The 18968-nt window shown below is 40.8% G+C and overlaps 1 protein-coding gene across 1 annotated transcript in view; it reads left to right on the top strand.

The window, feature by feature from the left end:
- The window catches only part of ARHGEF10 (Rho guanine nucleotide exchange factor 10), a 108373-nt gene extending 89830 nt beyond the window's left edge, over positions 1-18543 (top strand). The window contains exons 25-26 of the mRNA XM_029912254.1: positions 7470-7592; positions 14733-18543. Of these exons, the coding sequence (XP_029768114.1) occupies positions 7470-7592; positions 14733-15247 (638 nt within the window). The 3' untranslated portion in view covers positions 15248-18543. The remainder of the gene's footprint in view (positions 1-7469; positions 7593-14732) is intronic.
- Positions 18544-18968: the final 425 nt, after the last annotated feature.

The following is an 18968-nucleotide window of genomic DNA, read 5'->3' as shown; positions in this document are numbered from 1 at the left end:
GGGAGGAAATGGCAGAGCTGGCCATGATGGAAGGGGAAGCGTCTATCAGGAGATTGACATCTCCTCAATTATTCACATTTCATTAAGTGTTTGGAAACAATTATTGGCCAAAGTAGAGTATCAGAATTTAGCCTGCAATCTGGCTGCATGCCTCTCTGCAGTGGAATTTAGGCTCATGCCTGTTTTTCATTTATTTCCAGTCCGTCTCCTTGTCAAAGTTCTCCAAGTCCAAAGTGTTTCAATGGTATTAAAAGATATGGTTTCATTTTTCTTTCCAAATCTCCCTATTTGTACCTAAGGATGATATTCAGATCACTTGCACCCATGTGCCCCAAGTGCAGCTTAGCCCAGCACCAGGAAAGGGGGAAAGGGGGAAGAGGCAGCGTGCTGCTTTGATTTGAACAATGATCAGTTTTTTGGCACTGAAAGTATTTTTTTCCTTAAACAGAATAGTGTATAAAATTTTAGATTTAAAAAATAAATCCCTTTCTTACCTACTTATCATCTCACCCTACCTACTATATATTTCATTAGCTTCAAAATAAAGCTCCACTGTAAATGGTGTCATTAATATCTCTTCATTTTTACAGTGCTCTATTAAGAGTCTATTCTAAATTGTATGTAACTCCCACACTGAAGACTGGTTACTGAATTTTCTTCTTGCTCTGTGTTTAAATGGGCCATTCCATTTAATTTGTCCTATTTGTGCAAAAGGATGAGGATCAGCATAAACAGAAGATTAACACTAAGTTAATATTTCCTACAGTGGTGCAAAGAAAGTGTTGAATTCCTTGTTGAAAATGTTTGTTCTCTATGAGTGTAATGAAAAAAAATCATCTTGAAAATATTTAGTTTAAGCTGTCATTGCCATGGTAATAAAATAGGCTGATGTAATTGACCAACATTTTCCTGTAAAAGAGTTTTGGCTATTTTTAATATCCTCTAGTGTAATTCTCAAAACTTTAGGGTTTTTTTTTCTTTCAAAAACCTCTCCTGTGAGTCAAAGGTTTTTTTAAGAGTGGAAATTGTGCAGGAAAAATGCTACAATAGCGTCCATTTGAAACAAGAAATGCATTCCAGTTATTCAGTAGCAGTTCTTGGATCTCTGAGCATGATCCCACAACATTGTAACCAAAAAGGTTAAAAGAGAGAGAAGTAGGTGGTTTGCATAATAAATTTGCTCAGAGCCTTTTACAATTAAACACGAAAACAGCCAAAGACCACGTCAGACGGTGTGTAATATACTGGGAGCTAAAAAGGAGTGGTGTGAAATGACTGCATGTTTAGAAGTCTTGTATTGTAACGTGTTGTGCTGAGAAATGCTTAGGGGTGTGGGCATTTGATTCATGGTGTCCATCCAGGGCTCGGATGTGTGCTGCGAGGGAATGTTTGTATTTTAAATGGAACAACCCAGTTAATTGTATGCAGTTTGACAGAGGCTCATTAACATGCAAAAAGAAGAGTGAGTAAAAGCTCACGGTTTATTGAACTCAGGGATGAGAAGAACAGAGGGAAGAAGTTAGTCTAAAAATCCTCCTAATGTGCCTATGGAAGAGAATGTTTGCTACAGGAAGAATAGACCCAATGTCATGACAAGTCTATCAAGAATCTGGACTCCTTGGATCAGATTCTCAGCACACGAAGGGGCCGTAAAACCAGCTTAACTCGCTCCCTGGGGATTTGCTGTGATTCTGCTCTTCTTTACCTCAGTAGATCCATTGCAGTTAATGGAATTACATTTACTGTAGAATCAGTGTGAGTGAGAGGAAAATTATAATCCTTTTGTCTGTCTCCTACTGCTCCAGGAGGGAAAGGTCACTCTGAATTATATGGCTCTGCTGAAGTAACACAACACAAAGTAATTTAGCATTAGGTTTTCACAATTTTATTGCCATGTGAACACAGCTTTCAATGTCACGGCCTGCCTTCCCTGCCACAAAGAACGTTCCTGTTCTACCTTGGGAAAGGTAACATTGCAACCTACTGCAGAGTGCACGGTAAGACAAGGGTGAAACGTGGAGGAAATGGCAGAGGAAAGGATTGTCTTCCTAATAACTGCAAGCTGGCAGAGTTGAATAATAAAAAAGCAGACATAGCCCATAACAAACATAAACCGATAATATTGTTGTGTTTTTCTCCATCTGATACATTGTCAGGGAGGCGTCTGATGGCTTCTGGTTGGGGAGGTAGTGCCAGGGGAGAGGAGATCTGTAGTGGAAGGCAGTTACTCCCATGGTCTTGGGAGTTCCTGAATACTGCCATTTATGGGCTGGATGTTGGTTGTATTCTGGCCCTTTAGACTACTTACGTGACTCAAAAGGAACAGGAATCGGCCAGCTGAGAGTTCCTCTGGTGCGAGAGAGTTCTCCGTTGGTGTTGAACGAGCACCCCCACGCTTCAGCTCCAGAGGGGAAGTGGCCCGAGCATGCTCCAATCTAACTATGTTCAGTGGGTGCAATGTTTAAACATGTAGTCAGCTGACATAAGTTAGGGCAGCTCCTAGCTTACTCTGATTTATCCAGGGCCTCAGTGCAACATAGACTGGTCCTGGGAATCAGGGAACTGTAAATGGCCTCCTGATGGATCTCTTTCTCTGCTGCTGGGCCTATGTTTTTAATGCAACGGAATGTATGGGAGTGGATTAGGTTGCAGGAGATGAAACGGGTGAGGAATCTAATGGGGGGCCTGGTGTGAGGAAAAGATGAAGCTGGGAGAACTGTCAGTTTCTAGAATACTGGAAAGTTTAAAAATAGCAATTGTTTTAATCGCAAGATACCAGCAAACACAAGGGGTTAGAACCCAGTATCTTCAGCTCAGTACACCCTGCTACCACTATAGCCAAAGGACCAACCCCTTTAGCTGGTAACAGAAGAGGTCTAGTAGCCTTTGTAGAAAAGACACTAGGTGTGGCATGAGCATACATCTCTTGCCAGTATGTTATATATGTTGCCTTTGAGGGCAAACTTGTGCCCAATATATTTGGTCCACAGTTCAAATAGGCAACTTTGCAACAACCCCTGTCACAATTCATATAGTCTACTTAAGGCATGTATACTATGCTTCCTTGTTCACAAGGTTTTTTTAAAGTATTACTAATTAATAGTCATACTATACACATGCCACATTTTTATTAACTAGATTGTATTTTTTTCATGATCACACATTTTATTTTTCAGTAAAGAACACTGATATTTAAATATCCTCAAACCAAACAATTTCCCAGGTGTTTTTAAAATTTGTAATGCAGTCTGTCCTTTGAGAGAGATTCTGCTGACCCTGAACTATCTGATTTCTTTGTGCTTATGGATGATGACAAGTTACCTATCTAACAAAGGGGTAGTTTCCGTTCTTTATCCTCTAACATTACGAATGTGTTTCCTGGAAACTGATGAGAAAGAGAGACAAAGAAAAACCATTTTCTCATTTCCTCTCTATAGAAAATAAAGTACACTCATTTGTAGTTAATAAACCCTCACCGCTGTTAAAGGGTTTTTTATCAAGTTGCCGTCCTACAAAAGAGTAAAAAGAGGGAAAGACGTGAGGGTAGTCTGATACAATAAACAGCACTGTAGGGTTTTTAGGCAGTTTAATTTGCAGGTTGGGCCAGATCCTGCAGCAGAATCTGTGCAGGTGCATCCCTGCATAGAACTGACTGCAGAGGGCTCTGTGTAGGGGCAAAAGTTTCACTTATACATATCCAGTTGCAGGACCAGAGTCAAAAGCTGATACCTGAGGAAGATCTAGATGGAGGCTTGAACCTGGAAAAAAACAGAATAAATGAGCCTGCTCAATTAAGCATGTCCATAAGTCTTCCCAGGATCAGGGTCTTATTAAGTTTACTAGTTTAACAATTCCACTAAGTATTAGTCCAATTTCATCTGAAAGGTTTCATTTAAAACAGGAATATTAATATTTAGCTTTTATATTTATCACCTTTTCTTGAAGACTGTAATAGTGAATATCTTGTTGTTGTAGTTGTTTTTAGATAGAACACATTAAATTAATCAGGGGCCATTGCTTGTTTGCATTCGTTTCCCCTGGGATAAAATAAACAAACTTTAAAAGTCATAAATTTGCAAACCATAGCAAGATTACAAATCTTATTTTGCAAACAACAATTAAACCTTTTTATGAGTGGTTTTATTTATCATCACACATTACTATAAGTTATGTCAAAAATACGTATTCACATGCAGATGTTTCCTGCTTTCCCAAGATTTCAAAGCAAGCACTTTTCCTTTTGACCTCACTTTTAGTGGTTCATGCATAAAGTTGTGTTCTATATATAGGACTCTATTTTGCCTGCAAATCACATACTATTGTCACATGTGGAAATAATAATGTTACTTCACAGGTGCAAATTACCAGTTGGAATTTGCTTCAAGGCTAAAGTGTGAAGACAGGCATTGAGATTTTTTCCCCAGTGTTGAACACCCTAAAAGGCATTGCAGATATTAGATATATGAAGATCCCATTACTGCAGTGCTTAGATAGATAAAACTACCACTGGACTTTTGCCTGCTTAAGAACAGTAGGATTGGACCCAAAGATGTTATATATTTAGGAACATTAGCTTGTTTGCATTATGGATGAGCTAAACCACAAAATTTGGCTCTTGAAAACCCCCAAATTCAGATATGTTTGGAACCAAGGATTTGGTTCATTTTGGTCTATTAAGATATTTGCTAAATTTGGAAATCTGGAATCAGTTGTGTATTTTGAGATCTTCTCAAGTTCAGAGATAACTAGAAATGATTTTGGTTTGTGCCCATCCCAAACTAAGCCTAATGAAATTGTGCAATTGTGAAAATCATAATTAGTATATAGAAATATCTGCATAATATCTGAGTATGAAAGGCAACCTGATATTAGAAGATGTGAGTTTGGTTTGGTGGGTACCATGTATAATACTTACTGTTCTTTGCTTAGTAGGTTCTTTGTTTCAACAAGGAAATGTGTTGGTTTATTAATGTGTTTTTATTTGCCTTCACTTTCACAAACAGATCAAGGCTGTAGCCTCTGGCATCATTCTGGGATATGATGATTTTTCCTCTGATAGATGTCTTCCATTCTCCATTTTCATCCAGTTGCAATCACTTTAATGCCATCTACCCTCTGACTGTAAGGGTAGAATTTTCAGTCTCCTTCAAGTCTGTCCCTCTGATCAGCTGTGAAAGGAGCACGCTTGCATACTCCCCTTTGGAAACCTAACACATCTCCTCATTTATATTTCAGTTAAAAATATTAAGCTTTCACAAGACACATAATAATTTACTTGTAGACATAGAACTTTAATTGTATGCTAAGATGACCTCTTATTGTTTGCGATACGAGAGAGAGAGGGAGGGAGAAAGAGAAAAACTAATATTATGGATTTTTTCATTATGCCTTATTTATATTTGTAAGTAGATTTGACTAGCGCTGCTAGATGTTGCTTTATAAGACCATATTGTTTCTCTCACATGCTTTTTGATGACTGTTTTGTCTCTTTTATCCTTACACATTCTAACATCCTTTTTTCTCTCCAGTGCTTTTGCTTTCCAGTGCTCTCCAGGCTTTCAATTAATTAATCAAAATCTTCTGTCCCCTGTTTATTGTTTAATGCAGTGGTTCTCAAACTTTTTTTTTTTTTGCAGACCACTTAATGATCTTTCCAAATGTTGTTTGTACCGTTAGCTAACTATGGTAAAGCACTTTGGATAAAAGCGCTATATAAAAAAAAACCCTTAATAATAATTAATGTTTTTTTGGTTTTACAAATAAAAGCACACAACTCATATTTTAATACCAGTAGTCTTACCTTTCTAAGGTGATGGATGTGCCCACTCTACCCCGCCACAGCAGCCCCTGAGCTGGGGCTGGGAAGGAGGGCCATCTCTCCCTGGCAGCCGTAGCCCTGGAGCTGGGGAAAGTCGCCTTTTTCTCTGGCTGCCGCAGCCCTGCATGTCCCAAATTCCCCCCACCCCGTCTTCTCACCCCACTGTCCCCTCCCACCTACCCCCTATTTCCCCCAAGGCCACCACCTCACCTTACATGTGCGTTTTCTCCAGGGTCCAGGCACCTAATTAGTGGAGCCATGCCTGCGCGGCTCCACTAATTAGGTGGGTGGCCCTTCATTCTCTCGTGTCTGGCCGCCCAGGCGCAGATCTTAGAGGGAACAATCCGCGGACCACCTGATGGAGCTCGCGGACCACTGGTTTGAGAACCTCTGGTTTAATGAATAAATCTGAAGCCATTTTGCTCTGGCATACATTCTTACTCCAGATAGCTGAAAAATCCATTCTATTACTTTACAAAAGAGATACAAGTTATAAGGACCAGCAAGAAAGAGAACATTGAAGAAATGACACCATAGAGGAAAGTTTTTACATTGTCAAATGTAAAATAATGTAAAATAATGTAATGTAATTCAATCCTGATATTCTAATTATTATTTTCTATCCCTTTCTATATGTAACCTAGCCTTTTTATTTATTTATTTATTTTATTTTACCACGACTCCACACTGAACAGAGGTTTTCATTGAACTGTCCACAATGAAGATCTAGTCTTTCTTCCTAAGTGGTTACAGTTAACGTGGAACCTAGCAATATGTATAAATAGTTTACATTATTCCTTTCCATGTGCGTTATTTTACATTTGTCAATGCTGAATTTCATCAGCATCATGCTGTCCATTCACCTAATGTTATTAGGTCTCTTTGGAGTTCTCCACAATCTTTTCTAGTAATGACCATACTAAAAAATGTCATGTCCTCTACAGATTTTGCCGTCTCACTCTTCACTGCTATTCCAGAACCTCACTGAATATATAAATCAATACTTAACCTAATATGGAGTTTTGGGGGACCCAGGCCAACACTTTAGTCCATCTCTTTGTTTCTGTCTCTTAGCCAGTTTCTAATTCAGGACATAACGTCACCTCTTGTCACAGAACTACTTAGTTTCCATTCATGAGGGAGGCTGTTAAAGACTTTTTGAAAGTCCATGTGCATTGAATCAATCAGTTATATTTTTTCCCCCTCAAAGGCTACGAGGATTTTGAGCAATCCCAAAATACACCAAGCTGTTACAGAAAAGTAGAAAAATATGCAGTTATGCTCATGAAATATGGACAGTGTTGAGTCTTGAACACAATGTAACACTGTAGCCTTGTATAATTCTGTTTGTATTATATAGTATTATATATTGTAGTGTTGCTACAAAGAATATGTAAAAGTAACCTGTTTGTAGAAGTAATATATAGCTGCTTTCAGCAGCATTTCAAAAGTAAATTCATTTCATGTGGGTTATATGGAATGCAGGTAAAGTTTCAAGGCCTTGCTTCAGCAAAATATTTAAGCTTCTGCTTAAATGTTTTGCTGAATCAGAGCCCATAACAATGTAATTATGTGCAGTTTACTGTAGGTTACCTTTACAAAATCAAAGGTTATGTCCGTTAAATAATGCATCTCTCTCTGAATTTCACAGGACAACAACGTGTTTCTGTGACCAGTCTGCTGGTGTGCCATGGATTATTGTTAGTTGGAACAAATCTGGGTATTATAGTAGCACTACCAGTGCCTCGTTTGCAAGGAATTCCAAAAGTAACGGGTGAGTAAAATTTTTCATATATGTTTTGTATGATGGTATGCTGAAGACTGGATTTTCAGTACATTATTTAGTCAATAAATCAAGCAAATATGTAAAATTTTGTGTATTGTATAGACATGGTTTGAGCTTTTTTATTGATCCTACTTAGTTTTATAGTATATCTGTAACATATTTCTATTGTCTTCTGTTATTTTTGCTTTATTAAATCAGCATCCATGACTACAACTGTTGTTGTTCTTTTGAGGCAGAGTGGGATGGAGGTTAGTTCTTCAAGCCATGTATTATGGAGGGAAGAAACCTCTGTGTCTAAGATTGGAACAGCCTTTCCACTGTAAAGAGAAATGTTGTTCTCCTCTACAGTTTTTTGGAAATGTTATATCAGAAAGCAAATTGGCATGTCGGAGGAGAGTCAAGGGGGTGTTTATTTCCAAATTTGGAGAGAAATGGCATACTGGATTTGGAGAGATGGGTATTGAAAGTTCAGTGTTTTTCCTGATTGGTTATTTTTGTGACATGATCACTCCATAACATTGAGGTCTTGAAGTGTAAACTTTGACTTATTGGTTAGCTTTTGACAACTATAGCATTTGGGGGCCTGCTGAAGTGATAAGGCACCTTATTTTGGTAGTTATTCATTTCTGAGATAGAAACATCAGAACTCTGCCAACATTTTGGAAACATTTCAATCCTGCTCTTAACTACCATAATAAAGCAAGGTTCAAAAAGGTGTGCTGGATGTGGCATAGGTGAAGCTACAGTTTGGTTTCAGAACTTCACCTAGAATTTCTGAGTTGTGGAGGGAAGCAGGAAGACCTTATAAGCCAAGCAATGTATATCTAGTTTCCATAATAAACTTTTTAAAACCAAAACTCCTGTAACTTTACAAAAATAAAAATAAGATTGACTACTATTCAGAAAAATAACAATATGTATCAATAACTTAAGAGAAGACAACATTATGTTTTTAATTGGCAAACCTAAAAAAATTAATGTTTAGGAGAAACTTTAAAAATAGATGGATTATATGGAAATCATAGTTAAAGTCATAAAAAAAAACCTTTAACTTTTAACCTCCCGTTTCCACTTTGGTTATTTTGTCTGAACTATAATTCTTAAATTTATTTTGGGATTGAGACTTTTTCTATGGGCCTTAGGAAGTCCAAAGCTCCAGGCATATTAAATTTGGAGAAAATATACTTTTATAGTTTGCAGGTTGAGTATCAGGAATGTGAATCTCAGAGCACCGGTTTTTATAATTGCCTCACTTCATATGTGTGTCTCTAATAGCAATTGTGATAGTTCATCATTACACCTTTGCACTTACTATATAAGGGCTTGTCTGCACAGTGGGGAAATGCGCTTTACATAGGGTTGCCAGGTGTCTGGTTTTCAATCGAAACATCTGGTCAAAAAGGGACCCTGGCAGCTCCGGTCAGCACCCGTGACTGGGCCATTAAAAGTCCGGTCAGCAGCGCAGCAGGGCTAAGGCAGGCTCCCTGCCTGCCCTGGCTTCGCTCAGTGCCCGGAAGCAGCCAGCATGTCCCTGCGGCCCCTAGGCGCAGGGGCGATCAGGGAAGTTCCGCACGCTGCCCCCGGTGCCAGCTCCACAGCTTCCCATTGGCTGGGAACCGCAGCCAACGAGAGCTGCAGTGACGAGAGCCGCCTGGCTGCGCCTTTGCCTAGGGGCCAGAGCTGGACATGCCAGCCACTTCCAGGAGCAGCGCGGAGCCAGGACAGGCAGGGAGTCTGCCTTAGCCCCACTGCGCCACTGACTGGGAGCCACCTGAGATAAGCGCTGCCTGGCTGGAGATCACATCGTGAACCCCCTCCCACACTCCAACCCCCTGCCCCAGGTCGGAACACCCTCCTGCATCCTAACTCCCTCCCAGACACTGCACCCCCTCCGGCACCCCACTCCCTGCCCCATTCCAGAGCCCCCTCCCGCACCCTGAACTCCTCATTTCTGGCCCCACCCCAGAGCCTGCACCCCCAGCTGGAGCCCTCACCCTCTCCTGCACTCCAACCTCCTGCCCCAGCCCAGTGAAAATGAGTGCTGGTGGGGGAGAGCAAGTGACTGAGGAAGGGGGGCTGGAGTGAGAGGGGTGGGGCAGAGGTGGGGCAAGGGTGTTCAGTTTTGTGCAATTAGAAAGTTGCCAACTCTAGCTTTAGAGGGTGTGATTTCTAAAGCACACCAACATGTTGCGCATTAATTAGTCCATGTGCTGCTGCACATTCAATGTTCCATATTGCGCTTTAACGTAGTGCTGTTTGAAACGGTACTATGTTAAAGCACACTAGGGAGCCTTTACTGCACATCAGTAGCAGAGGTGCTGGAACTATTTGTATAGTGGGGGTGCTGAGAGCCATTGAATCAAACTGTAAACCCTGTATATAATGGAAACCACTTCAAGCCAGGGGTGCAGCAGCACCCCTAGTTCCAGCACCTATGATCAGTAGGGTCTACATGGACCAATTAATGCCCAACACATTAGTGTGCTCTAGAAATCATCCCCCCCATAGAATGTATTACCTCACTGTGTAGACAAGCCCTAAGTGATAGAATTTCATGATCACAGCCTAACAATATGTCAAACATGGGAGATAATGCGAAACTTTTTGATGCACGTCTGGTAACTCACAGTATGCAAGTCGCACCAATAGCATGCACATAAGACACCTGTTCTGTTTTCAGCTTGCATCAGGTGAACACATGGTGATGGTTTGGAGTGAACTGAGGTAGTAGTGTTCTCGGGGGTATCCCATGGTCCTTTGCTTCATGGCTGAGCAATGTGCATCATGAGATTGTTTTTGCTATGAATTGTCGGATTCAAAGTGGAAGCCAGGCAAGTTCAAATTTTTTAAAAGCCCGTGTTTCCACTGTCTCTGTTCCATGCTTCCTCTCTGGGCATGCTAGTGCCTTTTTCCAATTGTTGTCTGCCAGCATGGACCCAGAGATGCATTATGCTCACAAATGCAAGTACATGGAGGCTATTTGGGCTGTGTTACAGCATTAAAAGCCAGCTGCATTTGGCATTGGACTTTTCCTGCTGCACCACTGAGCAGATGGTGCAGGTCCATGAGGATATTTAATGCCAGCATTGGCAGCTCCCCCAGCTGCAGGAGAACACAGTGAAGCTGTTGCAGCAGGATGAGGGCACTGACACTGAGCAGTTGGAGCTAGAGAACCACTTCCTGCATCAGCTACATAGACTGCAGCACCGTTTCTGGGCCCAGCAAATCAGCGTGGATTGGTGGGAGAGGATCATTCTGCAGACCTGGGACGACCAACAGTGGTGAGAGAACTTCAGGATGGGGAGAGCTGTGAAGAACTGATGCCAGAGCTAGAGTGACAGTGTACCAACATGTGCTGCCTCACACCCATAGAGGAGCTGGTTGCCATTGTGATCTGAAAGTTGGACATCCCATAACGTTACCAGTTTGTAACCAACCAGTTTGGCATGGGGAGATCAACTGTTGGGGCCATTCTCATGCAGCTCTGCTATGTCGTTGATAAGGTGTTGTCTAACTGGGTCACAAAGCTGGATAATGCTCAGGAGATTATTGATGGGTTTGCAACATGGGAGTCCCTATGCTGAATATGGGACCCCCACCAGGGTGCAGAATTTATAACAGAAAGGGGTATTTTTCTCTGCTGCTCCAAGGGCTGGTTGACCGCTGTGGCAAGTGTACAGACATGAAGGGTGGCCTGAAAGGGTCCATGATATGAGGATCTTTCAGAACTCAGTTCTATTTACATTAACGGAGAAAGGACTATTTGCCCCCAGGAGCACTGTGGACATTAATGGTGTGAAGATTGATCAGGTTATTCTGGGAGATCCAGCTTACCCTCTGGTGTCCTGGCTAATGAAGCCGCACGCAGGCCACTTGGACAGAAAAAAAGAACATTTCAGCTCTCACCTGAGTAGTTGCAGAATGGTGGTCGAGCATGCATTTGGCTGTTTGAAAGGCAGATTGTGCTGCTTATGGAATTGTTTGGAAGCATCAGATAAAAAATCCCAACTATTATAGCTGGGTGCTGTGTTCTGCACAGTATTTGAGAGACCGAGCGGGAAAGTGTTAGTGATGGGTGGGAGACTGAGGTACAGAGACTTGCTCGGTGGTTTGAGCAGCTAGTAAAGCATCCCGTAGAGAATGTTAACCTCTGGGGGAATATTGTCAGGGATGCCTATTGTTCATGTTTTGAGTCTCATGCTTGTACATGTGTAACTGGACATCCAGCTGCTAATCCATGGACACGGGGTTGGGATAGTCTGTGAGCATTGCAGTAGTGTTTATGGGTGGTGGAAGTGAGGCATTGCCCATATACCTTTGTAAAACTGAATGAATTATTTTAGTTTTATTTAGCGAATTGTATGTGTTACTTGCAGTGAGGAGTCATAATGGACCAAAATGGATTTTAAATGTTTTTTATTACGAAACAACAATAACAAAGCCAAAAATCAAGTTTCCATTGAACTGGTGGATAAATAACCATACGATTCCCTTTAAATAAAACATCAGTGAGAACCAAACTGAAAGTGCAACAATGCAAAGAGTTTAGAAATAACAAGGTCTTAAAGTTACAGGTGCATATGTGTATATGTGCATATGTGCATATGGGGTCAGAGGGATTGGGCAATAGTGGGGACCAAACCGGATAGAGATTCACATTATACTGTCCTGATTCATAATAATGTCACATTGGGGTGGGTGACACAAAGGCAGAGAATGGTCTTATTCAAAAAGGCAAAGGGCAAACCAATGAGAGATACTCTGTGAAGTTATTCACCAGGATGATCCCCCCAGAAGTGCTGCAGGAGTGGAAGGGGCTTGCGAGCTATAACGGGGTGTGAAAGCTGTTCCCTATAATGTGCAAACCAAAACTGAGCAATTCCTCACTCTTAAGTTCTGCTTTATGTCCCCTGCAGAGAAAAACAGATAAATTCCTACAATGATTGTCAGCTAGAATGCGTGTTACAGGACATTTAAACGTCAGTAGGAAACAGTACTGTTTGTACCTTTACTGGTCATGCAGTATCCATGTCTACCTCATGTAAACGATGAACACTAGCCAAACTTCTTTTCCTGTAACTAATGTCTCAATAAACTGTTGCATTTTTCACAACTGAATGTTGTTGTTATTTGAATGTGCCACAGGAGAGGAGTGGGCTAGAGGTGGATTCTGCAGCATGCTCCCAGTGCCATTTTGGGCTAGCGAACAGGATGGGGGAGGGGGGAGGCAGGCGTGGGGGGGGGGGGGTGGCGGGGGGGGGGGGGGAAAGGAAAATAGAGAGAGGGGGACGAGTGGCCCTGAAAATGGTCGAAAGTTGTGACTTTAACATGAGACAGAAGCTGATTATAAAATGGTGGCTGCTCCACCCAGGCAAACATGTATGTGGGGGGCAAACGGGCAGCATGAACTGATGGAAAGAGGGTGGAAGGTGTGGTCTGGATACCTGGAAGGACTCCTAACTCACATCCGCTACAATGGCTGCAGCCATGGGGCATCCAGAACAGAAGGTAGAATGATAGTATAGAATAATAAAATAAATAATAATAAATTGTAAAGATAGGTACTTACACGGTGAAGTTCCCTTCAGGAGATCTGCCTCTTCAGTCCCAGCCTGGGTTTCTGGCTAGGACTCAAACTCTGCCTATGCAGGACAGTAGTCAGAGTACACTGCAGCAGGGCATGACTGCGGCTGGTTTTCCAGCTGATCTGCATCAGGGTTCTGGGTCTCAGAAAGATCCTGGTTCTCAGGGGACAGCTCCTCTCCAGCATCTTCCCACTCAAGCTCTACTGGACCTTGCTGGTCATCCTCGAGGTGGGGGAGATTCCTGGGAACTTGACACCAGAGCATGGGAAGGCATACAGGGGAACAGATAGATCAGTAATTGTCAACCCACAAGGCACAGTGGGATAACCATTGGAGGCATGGAGAAAGTGGTGTGCAGCAATTGCGTCCACATGAACAATATAGACCACACTAATTCAATTTGCAGCAAACCCAGCGTTAGTAGCAAATTTTGAGTTAGTGCATGGTGATGGTCTGCATCATGTGTATGCAACCATTTTCAAACGGAATCAGCTTGGTTTGATCTGCTTTAAAAGCCTTGTGTAGACAAGCCCTTAGATGATGTGTGTAGATATGCTAACTCTGTTTCTCTTTACAGCTTACTGATCTGAGATACATCCACCTGTGTCTATTTGGAACCTTGATTTACTATATATGCATTTGTCACAGATTCACATAATCTGTCTATCTTTGGGTATCTCACAACTTTCTCTCATTCCAAATTATGCCTGGTTCTTCCTGAGGCCAATGATCTTGTCTGACATACAGGCACATCTCATGACCACATCCCCCCACCCAGGTGGGAGTATGTATGGCAGAATGTTGCATCTTTTCTCCACTCTGTAGAAAGATCCACATATTTTCAAGTTATTAAAGATCATCTGAATTTAGCCCTAGCAATTTGCTTTTGGTGCCATCTTTTGACTGACAGTTTAAATCCTTCTTTTCTCCTCCAATGTCCCACAGCCTAAATCCTTTTAAAAAAAAAATAAATTGAGATTGCTCATTCACCATTTGTCCTATGATTGCACCACTGCAACTAGAGATCAGCACTTCAGGGCAAATCCTACCCCCTCCTCTGTGGGTGTGGAGTGCCCTCCTGCACTGGAATTGATGTGTTTATACTATTCAAGAGGGGAGGAGTAGGATTAACTGAAAACCTTTCATTTTGTTGGGGAGTCTCGGAGAAAGCATGTAATATTAAGGTAGTGACAATGCCAGTTAAAACAAGTCAGCTGAGGATTTCTTTACTCTTGCTGTTGTGAAAACAGAGTACAAAAGTATGAACTAAATGTCAACTTACTCTGCATGTCCTGCTTTTAGCAGATTTCTGTTCCAGCCCTTATGCATCTTTAATGTACTGTAGATTTTTTTGTAAATTATTCCATGTTTCATTTCAGTAAATATATGAAGAAACTGTTACGTTCTGTGTTTCTTTTGACAGGGTTATGCAAGTCTAATTGAAATGATTTGTTGTGAGAATGAACTAGTTGTGGTGTAAAACAGTGATCCAAAATGAGTGAGATTAATATTACATAACCTTTTCGTTTTTCTTTGGCTTCAGGAAGGGGAATGGTATCCTATCATGCACATAATGGCCCAGTCAAATTCCTTGTAATGGTTACAGCTGTAAACAAGAAAAACAAAAGCAAATCAAGAAACAGTCTGCCTCCTAACTCCGAATCTAAAGAAGATGACCAAAAAAATGTCCTGCACAATGACAGACCAAGCTCTTCCCTAAGTAACACTCATGACACGGCAGTGTGGCTAGGTGGTTCAGTAGGATCCATTGCACAAAGAAGTGACATGTCTTCATCTTCTGGGTCCCTAACATTGTCTCATGGGTCAAATTCCCTAGAACGTAGGCCGGAGGACAGCACCATTTATGAGCTCTTGAAGGATCAAAACATCTCACTTAAAAATAAAAGACAGCGATCCAGGAAAATGAAAGCAAGTTCAGTGTTAGTCATCTCTGGAGGACAAGGACATAGAAGGGTGAACAAGAAGTCCAAGCAGCAGCGACAGGATGAACTGGTATCTTCTGTGATGGTTTGGCAGATTCCGCTATTAAACATCTAAGTGACTAAAACCATGTTAAACGGTGACTTTTTACAAAGTCATTTGATTTCATTCCTAAACTCTACATTTGTTATGATGCTTTGTCTTTTAAAGGGATTTCTGATGTAATCTTACTACAGTGAATACCAAGGACCAAACCCTGCAGCCATTACTCATGTGAGCAGTCCTGTTGAAGTCAATTGGATTGATCACCTGGGTAAGGGCTGCAAGATAGATTCCTAACCTATTTAGAACATCCTACCTTATTACAATATTGAAAATATTTAGCTGCTGCTGAGGGCTCTGCTACTTAAAATATTGGGGATATATCAGACCCTTTTAAATGGTTTTAGAATCTCCACTTTATTTATATTCAAGTTTATATCTGTCATTATTATGATTCGTAGCACTTAGGAGAGGCAGGGAAGATATACCATTTCACATGCTGTTTTTTGCTTTCTTAAGTCAGCACTTTTTTCAAAAGTGATTCTTGCATGTACTGTGCATTTTAAAAAAGTAGCAAATATTTTGAGCAATAAATATACTAATAAAGGATAACAGGTTAATTCAGTAATCACTATATAATATAATTCAACAAGAAAGTGTATGGGTTCGACCAAAAAAATTAACCGTCAGATAGGCTAATTGTTTTTGTATCTTTCAAAGCAAAAATACATTGTTAATTTCTAATGCTCAATATTATTAAAAAACAATGCTGGAGGGGAAAAAAAGTGTGTTAACAGCATTGGAAGATGTGATATCTATCTATATTGTTTACCTTTACTCCTTAGTGGAGGCCCTTGCACATGATGATTTGGGACAAATAGAAAATACAATACAGGTTGAAGATACAAAATAGATGTGCATTCTAACTAACTTCTTGGTGCCAGTGTTGGCAGTGCATTCTGTTTCTGGCAGTGGGGTGTACTTCTAGCATCACGGGTATGTAGAAAATCTGTGTGCCATTTTTAACAATACATACATTTTCATTCTATGATAGCAGTGAAGCAATTAAAACATGAAGAGGTACATGGTTACACAGTGAATAAATGCAGGGAATTAATACTGAGTATAAGACCATCTGAATATATCAATATCTACAGGAAGCGCACATAGTAATGCAGGCATTCATCTGAAATCAATTAATGTGCACTTTAGGCATGACTACAGGCTAAAATCCACTACGTAATGTCGGTACATAGAAGTGTGCTCTAGTGCTCATCTGCAAGCAGCAGGGACATGGCCATCTCTCAGCAGTAGTCACCCCCCCTAAGCCTGCCAGAATTTCAGATAAATAGCTTCTTTCCCTAAAATGAATACCGTACGGTAAAGACAGAGCCAGATTCTCTGCTGCACCCAGTCTTTGCTGATGGTCACGGGGCAAGGAAGGTTCAAATGGATTAACTGGGGGTTTCTCTAGACTACATCAGCTGGTAACTAACCCCAAGAGACTGTCCACCAGCTGAGAATGTCTGGATCTTTGGCCACCTGCCCATCCACCTTTCTGGCATATCCTGTCTCACCCCCCTTCCATGTCCAGGGCCAGCGTGGAAGAGAACTATTCTGGGGGAATTCTCAACTAGAAAGATCCAGGCATTTTCCAGCCAGTTTATGCCACTCCGGTAGTGCTAAGGGGCCAAACTGCAAGAGGGAACCTGGCCATATATTCTCATTTAACAAGTAGAATTGTATGTTGCCTCATTAAGTTAGAGTGCAGTGGGAATTTTATTAGAATTTAGGGTGCTATAGGTCAAATTACTTTATGGGAGGGAGTAGCCACCTCATTGGGTGTGAGAATGAAACAAAGCCTCCAGTTCAGAAAAGGACTGTACTGAAGCATGTTTGTCTTGAATACGGATGCTTTCCTGAACTAGGGTCTAACTAGGGGATAGCCTGAGTACTAGAAAACATAAAAGAGGCCAGGTAAATCTATGCCTATCAAGCTTCATTTGGATGTGGTAAACTCTACAGTGCATGACCATCAACAGAATGTAAGAGCATAGAATATGAGCAAAACATTTCCTAAAGCAGAATAAATGGCAAATGTTTGCATTGGCTAGAGTCAAGTAAACAACATAAGGTTTTGATTACCTAAATAAAGTGCATATACTTTGGGACTATTTTTATTCCAGCTTGGAAAAAAGGTTTCCACATATTTCAAATGATGTCCGTCACCTCTGATATAAACTGCTTAATCTCACCAAGCAGTCAGATCTGTGTGGGCAGACCCTTGTGGCAGCGCAGAATCCCACTGACTTCAGTGGAATTCTCCACAAGCATAAAAATCCACCTGTGCAGATCTGACTGCAGGGTCAGGGCCTAAATTCTTATTCTATGCCCATTGCCAAGGTATCTGATTGTTTCATTGGGTGTTGTCCCTTGCTTACTTTATTAAAGTATTAAATTTTGATTAAAATTTAACTTCAGGATAAAAAACAAATGTTGACTGGCTTTTATTCATAAACTATATGTAACCCTTGTCCTTCTGCTTCTCTGCAAAGAGAAGAAACCAGTTCTGATTCCGCACGGTGCCCATGTTTGGAATTCTATTGCCAGGCGTGTCTGGCATGAAGGATTGCACCCACAGTTACACAGCTCTTTATTATTGGTAACAGTGGGCTGAGTCCACAAGCCCCCGCCATGTTGAACTGGAATTCCATGCATGGAAGATTTGCAGGATCCGCTACTACAGATACACAACTATCTATTTTAACATTTTAGGAGACAAACCTCCTTATATTCTAGCCAAAATATACTTTTCTTTTATTTATAAACAGTAGAAACACAGCACAGTCATGCTCCTATGAAAGTCAATGGGAGTTTTGCTACTGACTTCAATAGTAACAGGACTGGGCCCATGATTTATCTTTCTTTAATTATAACTTTTTGCAACTAAGCACTATATAAGCATTACTAGGATATGAGGCAAAGAGAAGCTTTAGAGCATGTTATAAAACTATACATCAAAGTTCTAGCCAGTGATCAAACTCAATGTCCAATGTTTGCTTTGTGATATACTGCTAACTTGTATTACATTAACACCAAAAGCAAGCCAAAGGTACTTTTACAGTCGATAAGAAAACTTGATAGATACATTTGACTGTGTTGCTAGGTAGGTCAGATTTGGCTTCTAATGTCACTTTAAGATGTGGAAAAAACTTAAGAGGAAAGGGGAAATAGTGTAACCACTACAATACGTTACATGTTATATTTTTAACAAATAATATCTATGTTATAGTGTGAGCCATAACTGTGTATTTGTGTCCAAAGTAAACTCAGCAAAATGTTTGTTTAAAAAAAAACTGTGAATAAAAAAATTAAACTTCAAAAATATATTTCTTTATTAATCATTTTACCAATGGAAAACCTGAGGGCTACAATTTGTGGTGTACAGAAATATCTATCAAGAATGTGCATTCTTTTCAAATGGATATGTGGAGGGGAAAGTAAGACATATACCTAAGAGACCAAAGAGATATATTTTTGAATTTATTCCAGCTCTAGGGACCTAGTCACCACCAAATACACTTTCTGTGGGTGCCAGATACTGAAGGCGCCATGGGCTTTCAAAACTTGGCACAGTGTGTCTGGACCCTAATGCTGATCCACAGTAAAATTTCCACCACACTGTCCCCATGGAATAAAATGTCCAAGTCTGCAGAGCATTCATGACAATGCATAAAAAGTGAAATCCATTAATGAGGGAAATGAGCATGGGGAGGGAGTCAATTCATGTTAACAC

Source organism: Terrapene carolina, unplaced genomic scaffold (assembly GCF_002925995.2).
Source record: "Terrapene carolina triunguis isolate 2854851 unplaced genomic scaffold, T_m_triunguis-2.0 Scaffold42, whole genome shotgun sequence".
NCBI classification, from domain to species: domain Eukaryota; kingdom Metazoa; phylum Chordata; order Testudines; family Emydidae; genus Terrapene; species Terrapene triunguis.
The sequence above is the reverse complement of the archived record's forward strand: the minus strand, read 5'-3'. Positions and strand labels throughout refer to the sequence as shown.